The sequence below is a fragment of the Ursus maritimus genome, unplaced genomic scaffold (assembly GCF_017311325.1).
Source record: "Ursus maritimus isolate PB19 unplaced genomic scaffold, ASM1731132v1 scaffold_5, whole genome shotgun sequence".
Lineage (NCBI taxonomy): Eukaryota > Metazoa > Chordata > Mammalia > Carnivora > Ursidae > Ursus > Ursus maritimus.
The window spans coordinates 80877380-80897161 of record NW_024426663.1 but is presented as its reverse complement, the minus strand read 5'-3'; the positions used below and the strand labels follow the sequence as shown (position 1 = coordinate 80897161).

At 50.5% G+C, this 19782-nt stretch overlaps 1 protein-coding gene across 1 annotated transcript; it reads right to left on the bottom strand.

The window, feature by feature from the left end:
- Positions 1 to 2067: 2067 nt before the first annotated feature.
- On the bottom strand, positions 2068 to 16088 carry SH3BP5L (SH3 binding domain protein 5 like). Its single transcript, XM_008683713.2, has 7 exons — positions 14834 to 16088; positions 13752 to 14364; positions 7762 to 7824; positions 7470 to 7598; positions 5470 to 5631; positions 4547 to 4720; positions 2068 to 3974 (listed from the first exon to the last, which is right to left on the bottom strand). Exons 2-7 carry the CDS (start codon positions 13932 to 13934, stop codon positions 3528 to 3530), a joined length of 1158 nt encoding a protein of 385 aa, XP_008681935.2. The 5' UTR covers positions 13935 to 14364; positions 14834 to 16088; the 3' UTR covers positions 2068 to 3527.
- Between the last annotated feature and the right edge of the window lie 3694 nt (positions 16089 to 19782).

Genomic DNA, 19782 nt, shown 5'->3' with positions numbered 1-19782 from the left:
TACAGAGGGGGGGGGGGAGGAGGGAGACGCAAAGCATGTTTACTGACATATAAGTACTAGGCGTGTATTAAGTGCTGGGGAGACTGAGGCCCAACTGCTCTCTTGGGGAGGACATAGTTCAGACGAACTTACTACCACTCAGTGTTATGCCATTGTATAGGAATGGGGGAAATAAGACATCCCCTCAACTTGACCATCTCTTGCTCATTTTAAAACAACAAAATTCTTTGATCCTCCTGATAATTCTCAGCTCCCCTCCCCAGTAAAACTTCCTAAGAGGTGACTACGCCCACTCCACTTTCTCACCTCTGGTCCCTGTGGACTCAAGTCCAAATGCCTCTATTACCTTCTACAAGCTTAGGGGCCCCACTCTGCCTATATTCTCATCTGCGAAAAGACAATCATGGTGCTGCCTACCTCATAAGGTTGTTGTGGGAATGGGTAAATTCACATACCTGGCACAAGTCACACTGGGTAAGTACAACACACTATTGTTAGGATAGGGTTGGGGGGCATACCTGCCCTGCCTGTTTTCTTCCACATGGAACCGGCACCATTAGCTCTCAACTCTCCTACTAGCTCTCCACGCTTACCAGGTAGGTGATTTGGTGAGGAGAAACTGGGGTGGGCACAGCCAGCCCTTCTCTTCTGGGGCTCCTTCACACCGAGAGACTTGCAGGACCAGGTAAGGAAGTATGGCCCCATGCATTCTCATAACAATGTCTCCAGTAATAAAGGGAATATTCTGGCACCCATCTGCCTTACCACACTTTATTTCTCAATTAGGAAGAGAGAGCTGAAGGGCATTCCGATAAACAAAATGGTAGATTAAGTCCCTTGATGTTCCAACGGAAAGAACAGGACCAGACACCACTTAGATTGTTTACAGTGATGACTCGTTTTTGTGCTATTGTGGACTGAACTGTCTCCCTCAAAATTCACATGCTGAGGCTGTGACCTAGTCAGAACGGGACTGTATTTGGAGATGGGGTCCTTGCAGAGGTTATTAGGGTGAACCCTGATCCTATATGACTGGTATCCTTGTAAGAGAGAAATCTGAACCCAGACACATACACAGGGAAGATGAAGACACTGGGAGAAGACCTAGCTACACGTCAAGGAGAGAGACCCGGAACAGATCCTTCCCTTGCAACCCTCAGAAGGAACTAATCCTATTGGCAGCTTGACCTCAGGCTTTTCTCTTCTGGAACTGTGAGAAAAATAAATTTGTTAAAAAAAAAAAAAAAAAAAGGCTGGGAAAGCAGTCTCACAGCTGGACACTACCCATCAAAGGGTATGCAGTGCACGCTCAGACACAGAGGCTCCTGATGGCCCACCGGCCATCTGAGATCACCAGGGTCACTGCTCTGCCCTCCCGCCCCAACATCTGGCCTTCGCTCTGCCCCTCAAGGGTCTGCAGGACACCCATTTCCCATCAAGTTTCCAGTGGGCTCCTGCCCTCCTCCCTGGCAGTGCCTTCTCCATCCCTTGGCTGACCCCCTCCTCACCTGGCTCGAAATGTAGGCACACCTCTGGGGATGGGGCTGAGCGTATTCAGTCCAAAGCTTTCACTCTACACGTCCACGGCTCCTGAAGTTCTCACCCCTCCCCAAACTGATTCCACTAGGTATTTCACAGGCTGTGGGTCCAAACACACTCAAATCCTTTGCACCCCACAACAGGTAAAGTTGTGAGCTGAGTGTCACCTTTCATCTATATTAAATTTTAGATAGACAACAAAAAAACTTAGTGTAAGTATGTCCTAAACATTGCGGGAGGCAAAAACTCTGAAATTTAAGTCTCTTACAACCCTACTTTTGTCCCTCCCCTTCCTCTATGCTCATGTCCAGACACATACAGGATTAGCACCCTCATCTTTTCTGGACCACCAGTGGCTGACAATGTCCTCTCCAGCCTGCAGACCCCTCCTTGCCTGGCAGGTGGGAGGAGGGGGCATCTCCCCTGCCCTGTCTCCACCATCAAAAGAGCCCCCCACACACACACACTCTGCCCTTCTCTTCCTCCCCCTCCCCCCCCCCCGCCGACAGGGACAGCAAACATTACTGTTACATAAACTATTTTATTTAAATAAAATCAGGGGCATACCCTTTTCTTTCTCTCACACTCACACTCTCTCACACACACACACTCCCCCAGCACATGCACACACATGCCCACGTCCTCCCTCCCTTTGTTCCCTCCACCCATGGCCACCTCAAACCCAGCGGTTCTCATAGTGACCACCTTAGCACAGGGAGACACCCTCCACATGAAAGCCCACTCCTCCCAGCTGATGGCAGCAGCACAAAGGCCTAGGCACAAGCTGTCCTGCCCAGGTTCCAGCTCTCAGACCTCTTCGGGTGGGAAAGGAGGAAGGACCGGTTCTCCCAAGGCACCCAGATCTCGAGTGGCTTCCCCACCTTCCCCCCCCCACGTAGCCTGGAGCACCACCAAACACCCAGAGCTGCTCCCCATGAAAGGCGGGTCCCCTCACCCCAGCGCAACCCCTCCCTGCATCAGAGAAGGCTCTGCAGCCAAACCTGAGCATTTCCCCCAAGGGATCCTGGAGTAGGTATTGTTTGGTTTGGGAAAGAGAGAGGGAGAGCAACTGAGCACCAAGTTCCCTAACTCCACCCTGCAGGAGGGTGCTGAGATTCAGCTAACATCCTCTACCCAGAAAAAGTAAACCCAACTCTGCAGCGGGAACGGCAAGGGCCTCAACCATCAGGACCTCATCACTTGTCCACCTCCCAACATGGGTCCTTTCAGAGACCCACTAGCACCTTAGCAATGTTAACGGCCCAGCCCAGCTGGGGAAAACACCATGCACGTGGGAGCCTATCTGGAGTGGGTGGTGTCCTCTGTGTTGACAGCAGGGTTGGGTTTCACCTTCTCTGACACTGGTACCCTTCAAGTCCTGCTTTGTGGCACACACAGCAAAGTGGCTTAGGTCATGAGGAGGGAGCACTGTAGGGATCGGTAGTGTTTTCCAGAGGCACACAGTCCTACAGTGCATTTTACGGGTTCCATATGGCCAGGCTGACAGAGGCTTAGGGCACAGGGCTGCCGGAGGAGCTCTGTAGCATCCCTAGACGCCCTCGGGAGATGGGGAGGTGGAAGGGACTCCTACTTCCTCAAGCTAAGGGGCCATGATGCCAGGACTCGGGTCCCACACCCACCTTCTCTGATGGGCTTCCCTGTGCCTTCTAGACCAAGTTCCCTGAGGGGAAAGCCAGACAGATGGAAGGAAAGCAGAAAGGGGGCAGCAAAGGGCATCAGACCAAGAGGAGCTAGCAGGGAGAGGGCAAATGTGAGAGCCAGAGAAAAGCCTTCCGAAGGGGTAAGGCAAAAAGAGCTGCCACCTGCAAGGAGGGAGCTGGGAGGGCAGGGACGGGGAGAAATCCACCAGAGACAAGGGCCAACCTGACCTCTCCAAGGGAAGCAAGGACCTGAGGAGAGGGAGCTTGGAGCCCGTCTGGCCCTCCATGGGCCAGTGGTGGTAAGAGGTAAGCCACCCTGAGCACGGACTACAGGCTGATGCTGCGCTGGTGGCGGCCCCCACGGCCCCCGCTCCGGGAGCCCAGCTCCTGGCCATCCAGACTGGTGTGGTCTGAGAGGCCCCGCAGGTGCTCCACGGAGTCACACTTCTGCAGGTCCGAGGCCACGGTGCGCAGGCTCAGCAGGCTAAGCGTGTCTGTGTCGGGGGCAGGGCCAGGCCCCAGGCTACTGCCCTCCTCCAGGCCCCCGCCTTCAGCCCCCTCGATGATCCCACTGTCCCCATCCTCCCCACCATCAGGCCCAGCCTCTGCGCCCACAGGGGAGGAGCGCCGCTGGCCTGGGGCATGAGGTGGCTGGCCCCGGCGCCGTGCATGAATCTGCTCGCTGATCTGCTCCAGGTTGCGCAGGGCAACTGAATAGCGAGTCTTGGCCTGGGCCACCTGCTGCTCCAGCTCCGTCACCTTGGCCTTGTGCTCCTGCAGGAGGAGGAACAGAGTGAAGTGATCCAGCAGGCAACTCTCCATGGCTCCTGGAGCGGAGTCCCTCCAGCCCCACCAGCACCCTGCACGGGGCCTCCGTTCCCAGACCACCCAACACAAACCTGCAGTGCTCCACCCCACCCAGCCCAGCCCAGCCCCCTTCACTCCTCCTCTTTGGATTCCTCTTCCCCCACAACCTGCCCTGCTCCTCACCTAAGCCTGACCTTCTAAGACCTTCCCCCCAGGTCTTCATTCCCACCCACTCCTCCTCTCCCTACTGTTCCCTTCCCTGTCTGGCCAGTTCCTTATCCCCATTCTCCCCGGTTTCCGGATTCTCACTTTTTCTCATTTACCTCCTTTTGACTCCGTTCTCTGCCAGCACCTATTCCCCAAGCTCAACTCCCACTCCTGGGGGTCATTCTCAGCACATGTACCACACCTGTCCCACCCCACTGCTCTGGCAGATGGCCCAGAGAGGCACTGGCATCCCCTCTAACTGCCCTCACTCCCCATGCCTGCCCCCTTCCTGCCTGTTCACATACCGTCTCCCTCTCCCACTCCTCCCCTACCTCCAGAATCTGGCTGAACTGGGCCTTGAGCTCAAAGTAGGGGCGGCTCTTGCCAATGGCCCGCCGGAGCGTCTTCTGCAGGGCCTGGACCCGAGCTTCAGCCTGCTGGCACAGCCGAGTCACCCGCTGATGCTCCCGCTCGCCACGAAGCCGCTCCTCCTCTGCTTCATTCACCTGCCCAGATGGGGCAGAAGGCGTACATCACCCACTGAGGACCCATGCTTTTGCCTCTCGAGACATGACCATCCTTCAGGAGCTGGCATTTGCTGCTAGAGACTCAATGTTTGTATCCCCCCCCAATTTCCTCTGTTGAAATCCTAACCCCTAAGGTGATGGCATTGGATGTGGGCGCTCTGAGAGGTGCTCAGGTTACGTGGGGGGGAGTAGTCTAAATAGGATGAGCGCCCCCATAAAAGAGGTCCTGGAGAGCTCCCACTCACCCCTTACACCTCAGTGAAAGCTTTTCACCACAGGGAAAAGACCACCAGCTGTCTAAGAACCAGGAAGCAGGCCCTCACCTGATACCAAATCCGCCCGCACCCGAGCTTGGACTGCCTAGCCTGCAGAACTGTAAGAAATAAACTATCGCTTAAGGCATCCAGTCTATGCTCTCTTGCTGCAACAACCCCAATGGACTAACATCTTTGCAAGGTGAAGACTGGAGCTGACGCAGGGATCCTCGCACCCCCCGCTCTCCTCTGAGTAGCTTAGAAATGACACACAAATTACACTTCAAAAGGTAAGTCTGGGCTAGCTAAGCCCAAACAGGGCAGAGAGCAAGGACGAGGTTTTTGCCTGAAACAGAATCAAAGCTGAGGAAAGGCTGGAGTGGAGAAGAGGGAAAGGATGAAGGAGGGCAACGGGATGAAAGGAGAGCAAAGGAAGTAGCCGAAACTGAGACCTGCTGGCACCGCCTGGCTCACCTTGCAGGTGGCGTGGTTGAGCATCTCCTGCCACGTGGGGTCTAGCCGGTTCTTGTCAGCCATGACACCCTGCTCGGCCACAAACACCATCTCCCGGGCAGCATTGTGCATGCTCACGGCCCGCTCGTACCGCAGCGCTGCCTTCTGGGTCTCTTGCTGGGCCTGGGAAGAGAAGGCCATCAGCATGGGAAGCCCCAGGGACCCCCGTCCACCCATGGAGACCCATCTTAAGAGGATGAGGACAAGAGAAGGAGGAAGGCCCAGCGCAATGTCAGCTTCCTTTCCCAAACTGCACGGAGGATAAGTGCCAAAACAGTAACATTCTGTAAAGAATATTTTGTAAGGATATGACTTAAAAGAAATAAATGTAGAAACAAAGATTGGAAAATGATACTGCCACTAGAGGGTGAGTGTGTGAAGTCAGCACTTACAAAGGCCACTGGCCTTTTGCCCTACGGAGAACAAAGAAAAATCCCCACCACTTTAGTTGCAAGGTGGTTAGGAACACAGACCAAGTCCTACAGAAAGTACACCCCTGATTTCATCAACCGGTCCAGCAGGTAAGCTGAAGGAAGGAAGACAAGGGCTCAGAGACAGTCATCACAGCCATGCTTACCAAGCAAAACAATGGAAACAAACCTAAGTTTTCAGTTCAGGGAACTCACTAAATACAAGGAAATATTAGGGAGTTTTTAAAAATGACAGTACGGATGTATATTTATTGACATGGAACCATGTCATAACATAAGTAAAATAAAGGAATAAAAATAGCACATACCATGTCATCTCATTTTGGCAAAATATATATTAAAAAAAATTAAGGGGTTATCTGTGCTGTATTATGTTTTTTACTTTCTATATTTTATGATGCTTTGACATCTTGGAGGTCCTGTGGCCCTCCTAGGGTTAGCTAAGTCCTAAAAATAGTAAACTCCTCTATGAACACACTTCCCAAATGCAAACCAACCAACCCAAATCCCACCACCCCCTTTATCTAACTCTCACACACCACGACAATACTTCCCCTGCCCTACATTACCCCAGGGCCAGGTACCAAAACAGAGAGACCACCCCTACAGCCCAGAGCCCACAGTTATTCAAGCTATCTAATTCAATTATCATATGGTTTCTCTCATCTATGGAACATAAGAACTAGGAAGATCGGTAGGGGAAGAAAGGGATAAAGAAAGGGGGTGGTAATCAGAAGGGGGAATGAAGCATGAGAGACTATGGACTCTGAGAAACAAACTGAAGGCTTGGGGGGGGATGGGATCGGCTGGTGATGGGTAGTAAAGAGGGCACATATTGCATGGTGCACTGGGTGATATACGCAACTAATGAATCATGGAACTTTACATCAAAAACCAGGGATGTACTGTATGGTGACTAACATAATATAATAAAAATATATTATTATTAAAAAAATAAATTAATAAAATAAAATTTTTAAAAAAGCTATCTAATTCTGAATTTGCTCAATGTTGTCTATCCTGCCTTACCCATTCCTTCCCATTATAAGCACAATAAAGGCTCTGAGCAAAGCTTTCCTCTCGTGCCTTCTGTCCCCTATGTAGTGTGGCATGCCCTTTCTTCTTGGAAATTTTAAGTAATAAACTCTCCTTTCAAGGCAGCTGTCTCTGTGTGTGTGTCACCTTACCATACTTGACTAAAACAAATCCTAGGTACAAAAAACATGAAACATGCAGATGGTAGGATTTGGGGTGATTTTGGTTTTCTTCTTGTTTTATAGTTACGGTTACATTACAGTCTTACAATAATGAACCCACAGTTTTTGTGTTTAAAAAAAAAAAAAAGAAGGGGAAGGAAAAAGGTAAAGGAATGGAGGGATGAATAAAGAAAAGAGACATGAAGCAAAGAGAAGCGACATAAAGAAAAAAGAAATGAGGAAGTGTTCTGCCTCACAGTCCACACAGAAACAGACGAGTCCAGGGCCAGGCTCTGCGTGCGGCCGTTCTGGAGTGCACGTCAGCTGGCCATACCTCCTTAGCAAGCCGCCGAGCCTCATAGTAAGGCCGGGCCTTCTCGATGCAGCTCCCCAGGTGGGAGCCCTGCGTGTTGAGCTTCCTTGCTGACTCCTGCAGGATCCTCCGATAGGTGGTCCTGGCCTCCTGGCAAAGGGATAGCGACATGGGCAGAGGGAAGGAATATGTGTGGGTCCCACCCCTCCTGTTTTTCATACATGCCCCTTCCCCTGCCACCATACTGAATGGGGAGAGAAGGCGACACCTCCAAGACCAGCCCAAGGGTGTGAGGAAAAGGAGCAACACTCACATCCAGCTGCAGCTCCACCTGGTTGATCTCCTCACTGGCCTGGTTCAGATGCTCTAGCTCTTCCTGCCAGAGAGGGGCAAACAGTTAGAGGAGTGGCAAGTAGCCACGTGTGAACCACGTGGAGGGAAGTGCCGTGCAAGGAGGGTAAGTCCACCCAACTAGAGAAGGGAAGAGATACAGGAGGCTCTGTGGAATGGCTCCTCGAAGGACACCTAGTAACATAGTCTCCTGCCATCCTCGCCAACTCCCACTCTGCATCAGATCATTAAACCGCTATTTTAACAGTGAGAAAATCAACATTCAGAAAATGGAACACACATATGCCCACAGCAAAGTGGCAGCAAGCCTGCCCTCTCTCCATCAGATCGTGCCACCTTCTCTTCGCACTCCAGCCAGAAGTCTCCTCGGAGTGTTCCCGACAGAGATCACTAGCCCTAGGCTACTCACACATCACACGTTTACTACATACGCATCACAGCTCAGCATCATGAGACCCCAGAATTCAGGAAATAAAGCAGTGGCAGCTCACGGCCCAGTAAGTAAGCAACAGGCCCTCGGCAGTGTAAGCAGCTGTAAGAGGTGGGCATGGTGGGGGCAGCAGGGTCACCTGCCTGGGCAGGGAAGGCCAGGGCAGGGCGCTCAGAGTACTTGCTCCCAGGCTGGGCCTTGATGGATACATAGAAAAGCACCAGTGACGGGGAGGGGCCAAGAATTAGGAGAGCAGGTGCCCAGGGCAGGCAGCTTGTCAGGTGAGAAGCCAGCAAAGCTGGGGCAAAGAGGATGGATACCACTTTTCCCAATGGCAGGGAAGCCCCTCAGAGCGTGGTACTACCTGGTCTGTGGTTTAGGAAGGCAGATCTGAGCAATATGAGGGAAGTTTACAAGGGCCAGGAGATGACAGTGGAGACTGTCTGCAGTATTCCAGGTGGGAGAGGACAGGGCAGATACCAGACAAACGCAGGATGCAGAATCATGAGGGTCTGATAGACAATTAAGGTCAAGATTAGGAAGATCACATGGCTCAAGAGGCTTCTAGGCCTGCTTGGGCAGTGGGCTGACAGAGACCCCAGGTCCTCACAACAGATTCTGTGGCAGGGAGGGAGACCCTCAGGGAGAAGTCCTGAGCCCACCATGCCAAGGACGCTCGCGAGGAGGAGCAATGGCCAGTGAAATACCTGACACTCAGCTATGGGATCCTCCCCCAGGAGCCTGGCAGCCCCTGGACAAGGCAATGGAACCCAGCCCATGTCTGCCTGCTGCCCATGAACCCAGACATAACCTGCATTTGCCAGTGAGCGATGCTGCCATCACTGGCTCCCACACACCTCATCTGGCCCTTCCGACAACCCAGCATATGATCCTCTTTTAGTCTTTTTATTTCTATGCCTTTCCTCAAGCCCTAAAAGGTTTGAGTCAGCAAATAAGAATCCAGGAAACCAAATTATATGCCCAAATTACAGTGAAAGGAAGAAACATGTAACAGAACCAGGAACAAGGATATGGAAATATGAACACCTACAACAACGCAGACCCTGTCTCAAAGAAGGCCATAAATTTGGTTCTAAACTTTACAGAGCAGAACAGTCCAACAAAAATATGTGAGCCTCACATTGAATTTTTAGTTTTCTGGCAACCATTTAAAAAAAATGCAAAAGGAAACATTATTAACATTAATACATTCCATTTAACCCAACATATCCAAAATACTGTAATTTTAACATGTTATCAACATAAGTTATAAAACATTGTTACATTCCTTTTAGCCTATGCCTTTGACATCCTTGCGCATTTGACGCTTAGGGCATATCCCAACTTGGCCCGCGGAACATGGCTTCCACACTGGACACTGTGGGTCTAGAAGCTGGGGCACATTAATCACACAACCCAGTGATTGTAAGATCACAAGAGAACACTGTGGAACCATAAGCAGCTGATATGGCTCAAAGGACCCCAGAAGAGGCCCAGGGGCAGAGCCAGCACCACCCAACACACAGAGCTCTGAGTGCCACAGAGCCTTCCTGCCCAGGACATCCCCTTCAGTCGATGGAATCTCCCCAAGGACCCTCAAAAAAGGCAATTCCTGTCGGGATGAGAGGCAACCTCTCCCACTGTGATCCTAGTCTCCTCTAGCTTGATTAGGCCCACGGTGGGTTTCAGACTATCTGGGAGAGGAGCTAACAGTGCTTCTAGCAGCTCCTGCAAGAACATTCTTTCTCAACTCATTCAAATTTGCTAGATAAGAAACAATGAAGTGGGGAATTGGGGCAGAATTTAAACTGGATCTGGGACCTGCTGAGGAATCTGGCTTTCCCACTATTATGACCACCATCCTAGGACTAAGGACATTCTTGGATGGATGCCTCAGAGAAGACAGGAGTACAATCACCTGGAAAAACCACAGTCCTGGTAGGAAAAGAACGTGCATGCCTCAGGAGGCAATAAACGGATTCTAGAGAAGAAAAGGGCAGTAAAGGCCATCCTGCAACATTCCCATGGGCAAACTAAGGTCCAAGACGGAATCCCGCTCAGTCCCATGGCCTAACGTGCTCCCAGATCCTAACAAGATCATCACAGGAGTGATTGGCTCCACATAAACCATCCCCACTGGAAAAAGGATGTGAAGGGCTCCGGTTATCGGCAAAGAGCAGGAGCGGGCACATCCTTCTGTACGGGAACTTGTGCCCACACAGCACTTCCAGCGACTAAAATCTTATGATGATGAGGCCCACCACTCAGTCGCAAAGCTCTTTCTAACAGGACCAGGAGACTGGGGAACAGAATAGGCTAGAGGGCAGGGTGGACAACCAGGCAGGCACAGACCCAAGGCAAGGCTGAGCGGGAAGCCAATGAGCACTCACGGCTCTGTTTTGGGAAGTTGGCAACATGTTCCATTTGGCCTGCTCCACCAGGGACTCCTGGCACCTGGCTGAAACGGAATTTGAACACGATGAAGTCTGAGTCAGCACGCATCACCCATCGGTGAGCCCGCAACCAGCAGGGAGGGTGACCTTCCCCGGGCACATGGGGTGCATTCCGAAGATGCCAGGCCACTGAGTCAAAGGAAGGGGTGCTCAGTCGGCCAATGCTGCTGCCCACCTTGTGCAGGCCATGAAGACACATAAGCCCATGGTGATGCAGGGCCAGGGTGATGCATGGCCCAAGGACTGAGAAATAGGAAATATGACTGTCCTGTGAGAGCTAAATTGACATTTTGGATGAGGATGAAGAGGTTGCAAAGTCACTCTGAAGAGTCTACGCAGGTGGTAAGTGACTCTACCCACTCACCTGAGGACGAATGCACCCATCACGAAGGGAACTGAGAAAGTCACAGGGGAGGAGACCCAGGCCCATGCTAGCAGCACCCTCCTTCATTTCTTCCCTCCACTGGGACCCTCCCAGAAAGCTGAGGACCAGCCTGCAGGCCTCAGAGAACTATGCTGAGGTGAAGACATGGAGACTAAGCCACTGGCCTTCCCTGGGGACAGCACACTCCAGGCAGGCCTAGAGCTGGCCTCCAGCTGGCTTCCTTCCAACTTCCAGAGGCATCCCATCAGACAACAGGGACACAAGCCTGCCAAAAAAAACCTATTTCCCACATGAGTAAGAGCCTTGCCTTAAGAGCAACCATTTCTGGGAGTTCCAGAAAATATCTGAACAAATTCCCTAGCCTTTGGGATACCCCTGGCTCAGTAGAGACGTGTAGGCTGCATGTTAGATCCATTCTCACCCCACTGAGACCAGAATTCACATGCCTGGGCATGGCTCAGGAGAGGGTGTTTTTAAAACCCACTGGTGGATCATGACAGATCTATTGGTGGAGACCCACTAAATACACTGAGAATCCATTGAAAGCACTGAAACACAGTTACCGCAATAACACGGTCTTGTGCACTGTCAACACCAAGAGGGAGCTCAGATGACACATGCCCCAATCTCTTCCAAACGCAGAAGGGTTGGATGCTACCAGCTTTCTCTGTGAGAGGCGCCCCACCGATCAGGCTACCTCTCCCACATGGCAAGAAGATGCAAAGACCCTGCTAAGGGCAGAGCCCTGGCCCAGCCACGAGTGTGCCATCAAAGGCGGAGGCCTCTACAACAAGACCTTCCCTCCCTACATAACCGCACCGTTCCACAAGGTGCCTCCCAGTCTAGCAAGAGAGACTATGCCTGCCCCTCTCGCTCCAATAACACCACAAGCTCCCCGGATTCAAGGCAAATCTTACACCTGCTTGGCACTCTCCGACCCTCACAGAGCTCACCCAATAGAACTCTGATGATGGAAATGTTCTACTTCTGCAATACCAACAGCAGCTGGAGAACTGCATTTTTATTTTTTATTTAATTTTAATTGATTTTACTTGAGTAGCCACATGCGGCTAACAGCTACTTTATTGAACAGCACAACATGAAAGTGACTCTTCACACTGCGGCCTTTGCCTGTGTGGGCACTGGAAAAACACATAGGAGCAGCAGAGGCTAAGCAAAGAAACCACCCACAGTATTCTCCCCTGGAGCAGAGCAAGGAACGTTGGAAGGAGATGTATGAAGTGTACCACACAGCCCTCTTCCCCACACAACAGACAGGGGTCCCTTTCCCAAAGTACTGCCTACAAACTTTCACCAAGAGACAAGCAGAAGAGTTGTGACAGAAAGAATCAGGACTATGTCAGAGCAAAGCGACGAGTTGTGCACACCAGCTAGACCAACCCCTCACTTTATAGATGAAGAAGGTAAGGCTCAGAGATTACATAACTTGCATGAAAATCACGTATCATGAGGCTGGAGGTTGCTTCAATCTCAGCCCAACGCATTTTTCACTACAACTTACTTCCTCAGTAGAAGACAAATCTGTAGAATTAGCAGGAGAAACTGAGCTGTTTTCAACGCAACATCCATGAGACATGGAAGCAATAAATTATTGACTCAGACCAGTAAACGAAGGGCTCACCATAGCTCCAATATAAGCACGGCCACAGTTTCCCTGCCCCAACGTCCAGGGAACCCCCACCAAGAGGGCAGGAGGATACTAGGATCAGACTTGATTTCTTCTTGACTCACAGAACAATCTAACAAAGGTCTGTGGGCAGAGAAGCCCAGGAATGCAAGCCCTGAGATGCTCTTGCTCACCTACAGAGGTGTGAGTCACCTCCACATCAAAATCTTGGAGAGGCTGCCAGACCTTACAGCAGACTCAGACCCCAACACACAAGAACTTCCTGCCCTCACCTGCCCAAGTAGCTTTCCCAGTCAATGCCTGGAAACACTACAGTTGCACCTTGGCTGCCCATGCATTGCATCCACAGGGTGCCTGTCCTACTCACCCACCACTTCGAGGTCTCCTTCAAAGATGTGCCCATCCTAACAACTACTAGCCTGTAAATACTCCAAGGTAATAAATCAGCTTTTTCGTTCATTGGATATAACCAGCATCCTCAGAACCGGGAATGTATATTATTAAGGACTGACCATGGCTGACACAACCCTCTAAACACATCAGATTTCCGTATAGGCCTCAATCTGTTGAACCATTGTAAGACATGACATGTCTCACCCTTTACAGATGTGAACGTCCCTGGGAGGCACTGATGAGAAGAGGAGAGAAGGAAAGATTCAAAACTGCCTCCCCAGCTCAAAATCACCTCCTACACATTGCATCTCTGAGCCAATAGCCCCTTTACTTATTTGGAAAGGAGAACAACAATTCTACTCTGCACTGACCTACATGAGGCCCATTTGTTGCTTCACTTTGTCAGTGAAGCCTTCAGGAACACACCCCAGGCACTCAGGCAGGCCTTTTTCTGCACTGGCATCACACACAGCTCTTTCAGCACTTGTCACACCATCCTGCAATGATTTGCTGACAAGCTTGTTTTCCTTTCCTGCCCCAGTCCACTGGAGAGAGAGTAAGTCTAACGCTTCATTTATCTGACAGCTCTTCAGGAAAACTGGAATCTGGGCTCCCTGTCTCTCTTTCCCCTTAGTCTTCTCACCTGTATTCGAGGATCCAGTTCTTCCTCCTCTCTTGGAGACAATTTGGCCTCACTGCTGCTGCTTCCGCCTCTCCCAGGCTCCTCTGCGACTGGGCTCCGAGGGACTTCATCCTCTACAACCTCAGACCGAAGCTCCCCCTGCGGGGTCTCCCGCCCCCCCGGAACCGGCCTGAATTCAGCCATGCTAATGGGGAGAGGGCACAGCCCTACGCACAAGAGAGGACTGACATGCTGGGACCAGGGCCCCAGCTTGGGGCTTCCTGGGCTCCGGGTAGCAAGAAGAAGGGTTTCTCTTCTCAGCGGGTGGAAAAGGGGACAGAGGAATAACCTCACTCTGGGTTAGAGGCCAAGATTCAAGTCGTCGGAGGGGTTCCTGGAGCTATAGCCTTGTCTGTGGAAAAGTTCTTCCCTGCCCGTCACGGGGAGTCCACCAGGAGAGACCCGGAGCAACCGCTCCGAGGCAGGGGGCAAAGGGGGTTTGGATCCTCGGCCGAGGCCTGCGAGGAGTAGCACCATTCGGGAGGGCGGAGGCAGGCACCTCCAGGCTGTGGTGGCAGCTGGAGAGAGAAGGCTGGGCCCGAACCGAGGCTGCGGGATGACAGTCTCTGGGGAGCTGCAGGGGAAACAAAGGCCAAGTACATGGGAAGCATCAGGAGATACTTGGGCCACCAGCCCCTTCCAAACCCTCAGCCTCCCAAGAACTCCACTCTCGTCCTTCCATACTCCCATATTCTGAGCAGACCCTGCCGCAACTACTTTCCTCAGCCCTCAAGGACTTAGGTCCGACACCTCCCGCGTCCCAGCCCCTCCCCGAGCAGCGCTTTCCAGACCTCCCTCCGAGGTCCTACCCTCTCTCCACCCTCCCTTTTCTTCCGCCCGCCCCTACTCCACCCCACCCCCGACCGGGGCTTTGCAATTCACCTAGTAACCCCCAGCCCCGCCCCACCTCTCTCTCCAAACCTGCGGACAGTCTGAGCCTCCCGCCTCCAACCCCACTCTTCCACGATCCCGAAGACCCTGCCCCCAGTCTTCCTACACAGCCAGGCCCAAACCCTCCAGCCTCCCCCGACACAGAACCTTACCTCAGTTTACCTTCCCGTACACTGAGCTCCTCCACTGCAAACAATCTTCCCCCTCCCTCCCCGCAACAAGCCCGTCCAACCAAATGCGACTGGGCCGAGAGGAAGCGGAAATACATCATCGGCTAACACCGCCCTCCTGCTCTTTCGCCCCACCCCACACGCTCTCTGGTCAGCGGGGCCACATCTGGATTCCCCAGTACCTAGTCCCTGCCCGGCCTTTGGTTTCCGTACAAAGTGGTGCTGTACGGTGCTCATGGTCGCCGCCGTACATTGCCTCCAGCCCATCCTCCACCCCAGCTGAATGAAATTGAAACATGAGCGTGTTATGCTGAGAGAAACTGGACCGGTGATGGAAGTCGAGAGTCCCTGGTGGATAGGGAAGTGGTAGAAATAAAACTAAGATTGGACAATCGCTTCGGAGGGAGTGCGGCCATCTTGCGTTACGCGCGGCGGCGCAGGCTGCCGGAGAGTCACTTCCGGCCTCGCCCGGGGAGTCGGAGGCGGTGCCTGAAGTGAACCTGTTGGCTTCCGCCGCCGAGGCAGTGTGGCGGCTCGAGTGTTGGGACGAGCGTACTCCGCAGTTAGGACTAAGGTCGTTTTCCAGAAGTAACTGATCACTCCGGGAAGTCAGCGATGTCCTTAGTAACGATGGCTAAACGGACAGCTCTGATAGGTAAATGTGTCTCCTCGGGGCCTCCGGCCGGCGCCATCACGGCATCCGGGCGCGACGCCTCGCCAGCCCCTCCCCGAGCCGGGCTGTCTCCCAAAGAACGTGGTTTCCCCGGTGAGGAACCCCCGTGGGGTTTCCACCAGTTACAACCCCAGGCCACCTGAACTCGATGCTTCAAAGCCCGCGAGGAGTTTGTTATAGTGCCTTGTAGGTCAGTGAAAGGACCTGACCTGAACGACCCGGTGGTCACGTTTAGGTATTGCCAGGCGAGGCTTAAGGGGAAGACTTGAGGATTCGAGTTTTGTTTTTGCAAAAGACCTAACTTAGAGCCACCTCAGGGACCTGAGGTGGAGAAGGCAAATGGAGTGAATATTCTTTCTTCCCTTTGGATTTCCTCCCTTCATTCCCTCGCCGCATGAATAACCATATACAAAAAAACAAAAAAAAAATCGAGTAATAGAGCCAGATATATCCCTTTAAAAGTGATTTAAGGGGCTCCTGGGCGGCTCAGTCGGTTAAGTGTCTACTTTTGGCTCAAGTCCTGTGGGTCCAGTCCCCGCTCCCCCCACCCCGTGGGCTCCCTGCTCAACGGGAGCCTGCTTCTCCCTCCTCCCTGCTCCGGCGCTCTCGCTCTCGCTCTCAAATAGATAAAATCTTTTAAAAAATAAAAATAAGTAAAATAAGTGATTTAAAAGAGATGTTTTCCCACAAAGTTGGAAATTTTATTTTTAAAATTCTGTAAGTGACTTCTCCAGTAAGTCAGGGGGAAACTGAGTTAAAGCATCTAAGTAGACGGAACTTGTGGATACCTGTCTTCTCTCACATTCCTTTTTTTTTTTTTTTTTAAGATTTTATTTATTTATTTGACAGAGCAAGAGAGCACAAGCAGGGGGAACAGTAGAGGGAGAGAGAGAAGCAGCCAGGTGTGTCGGTGTCGTCGTGTCCCCGTCCCCCCGCCCCTGCAGGGGGCTCCATACCAGGCTAGATCCCAGGACCCTGGGTTCATGACCTGAGCCAAAAGCAGACCCTTACCTTCTGAGCCACCCAGGCGCCCCTCTCACATTCCTTTCTAAGGTAGGATACTAAAGTAGCCAGGAAAATTCCATACAGAAATCAGAAACAGTGTATTTATTTGTTCCCTGCTAGTAACTTTTTTTAAAACTGGAATTTCACTGTAATGACTCCCATTTTACCCACCATCTTCTGACTAACCTAGCCTGAATTCTCCCAGTCTTTTTTATCCAGCATTACTGCAATACCTGTTATCCTTATACTGTGTCCTACAGCTCCTTTTCCCTGTGCATTCAGTCATTAGCAGTGGTGAGCTTCTTCTAGTTGTCACATATTTTTGTTGCATTGGGTATGATCCCATCATGAAAACATGTAATGCCCAGACTACTCCTAGATCACATCCTGAAGTTCACTAGCCTCCCTGATATCTCCACTGGCCTTTCCTAGAGTTAGCTCTCACTGAGACCAAATGAAATATCATTTATTGATTGTAATTTCCCCAGCAGGTTGGTTTGTTTGTTTTGCCGGATTTGGATAATGTTTCAAGTGGGAGGAGTTTGGGAGCAGTGTACACTGGCTTGTTCTATGGAGGCCAGCACAGACATGATGAATTAAAACTTTTTTCTAGAACAGCACTCTCCAATAGACTTACTGCAGTGATAGAAATGTTGTGTGTCAGCTCTGAGCAATATGGTAGTCACTAGCCACATGTGGCCATGAAGCGCTTGAAATAGAGCTAGGATTATTAAGGAACAGCATTGTAAAATTTAATTCTAGGGACACCGGGATGGCTCAGTTGGTTAAACATCTGCCTTTGGCTCAGATCATGATCCCAGGGTCCTGGGATCAAGTTCCACATCAGACTCCTTGCTCAGTGAGGAGTCTGCTTCTCCCTCTGCCTGCTCTGCCTGTTGCTCTGCCTGCTGTGCCTGTTGCTCTACCTGCTTGTGCTCTTTCTGACAAATAAATAATTTTTTTTAAAAAAGGCGACATTTCAACTCAAAAGTTTTTTTTTAATTCTAATTTAAATCACCACCTATGTCTATGAATGGAATCATTAGTTCTAGAGCATGCCTTTCCTGTATCTCTTCCAAACACATATTCAGCTTTCACATCATCAATACAAAACAAATGTCTCCTCTCCACTCCTCTCCCATTTACTTCTGCAGTCTAGTCTCTGCTTCTGTCAGTCCACAGAAATTGCAGACATAAGGTCATCACCCATGCTCTGAATATCACCAAATCACTGACATCTGATACTGGGTTATTTATTCTCTCTCATCCTTCTTTAGCTTCTGAGTCACCCTTGTCCTGGGTTTCCCCTTACTTCTCTGGCCTGTTGATTTATTCCTTCATGCATTCTGTCTTCACTAAGTGTCTACTGTGTGCCAGGATTTTAGGTAATGAGGAAAAAGACACTTGTTCCAGTTTGCATGTAGCTTATAGTCTGTGGTACTCATTTTATAAATCAGTGACATTCAAACTAATTGGACCACAACCCAAAAACGTGTTGTACTTTGTAACCCAATGTACGTATATTTGTGTAAAATAACAAAAGTGTCCGGAAAAGATCTTTACTCAAATTACATGCAAAGCATATTCATATTTTCTATGCTTTTTTTTTTAATGCTGGTGGAGACCTATGCCACTGATTTCATGACCCACTCATGTTTGAAAACCTTACCCTACATGCCAGGACTTCTTAGGCTCTGATGCTAGGCTATGACCATTTCATGCATCATGCAGCCTGCTTTCTCTGAGACCCCTTGCCAAAGTTCATGGCCCCTACCCATGGCTATTATTCCTTTTTTGGAACACTATCTCCACCCAGACTCCCCACAAATCACATTCTGAGACCCAAAAGCTTCTGAGACCACTGGCCTTTGCAAAGGTTACCTCTCACCAAGTACAAATCTGATTTCATCCTCTTTCCCAAATCCTGCTTCTTCTATATTTTGTTGGTGAATGGTTCTACCATCTACCCATTTACCTAGGGAGAAACCTAGAAGACATCCTAAATGAATCCCCCTGTCTTCACTCTGCAGTACATTAAGTAGCATGGGAGATCGCTCCTCAACATTTGATTACTATTGCTTCAGTTTAGACCTTCCCCATCTCCATTGTAGATAATGTACATCAATAATCTTCTTAATCAACCCTGTCCAATAGAACTTTCAGCAGTGATAGAAATTTCTGTATCTGCACCGTCTAATACAGTGGTCACTAGCCATGTGTAGGACTCTTCAAACTTTAAAATGTTAGTGCAACTGAACTGAATTTTTAAGTTTAAATAGCCAAATGTTGGGGTGCCTGGCTGGCTCAATCAGTGGAGTGCGTGACTGTTGATCTCAGGGTTGTGAGTTCAAGACGCACGTTGGGTGTAGAGATTGCTTAAAAATAAAATCTTTAGGGGCGCCTGGGTGGCACAGCGGTTACGCGTCTGCCTTCGGCTCAGGGCGTGATCCCGGAGTCCTGGGATCGGGTCCCACATCAGGCTCCTCTGCTGTGAGCCTGCTTCTTCCTCTCCCACTCCCCCTGCTTGTGTTCCCTTTCTCGCTGGCTGTCTCTATCTCTGTCAAATACATAAATAAAATCTTTAAAAAAATAAAAATAAAAAAATCTTTAAAAATTAATAAATAAATAAGTAGCCATATGTGGCTAGTGGCTAATGTGTTGGATAGCACAGGTCTGCGTCATCTCCCTGCCACAAGTGCCCCTTCCAGTCCCTGATGCAGATAAACAACCAGTCAACCCTTGTTGACTAAGTTACTGAATGAAATGTAAAAATATGAAAGCCACATAAAGAGACATCTTTACTGACAAGTAACACCATCAGCTACTAGATAGTATCACAAGTCAACTCTTTATCAGTGAAATAAATTTTCTCAAGCTTTTTTTTTTTTGTATTTTACTTTTTAGAGACAGAGTGCGAGTGGGGGTGGGAGGGTGGGGAGGGGTAAAGGGAGGGGGAGAGAATCTTAAGCAGGCTCCACTGTGGAGCCTGATGCAGGGCTCAGTCTCACAACCCTGAGATCACGACCTGAGCTGAAAGGTAGGACGCTTAACTGACTGAGCCACCCAGGCATCCCATCAGGCTTTCATTGGTAACTTTTTTTTTTTTTTAAAGATTTTATTTATTTATTTAACAGAGATAGCCAGCGAGAGAGGGAACACAAGCAGGGGGAGTGGGAGAGGAAGAAACAGGCTCCTAGCGGAGGAGCCTGATGTGGGGCTCGATCCCATAACGCCGGGATCACGCCCTGAGCCG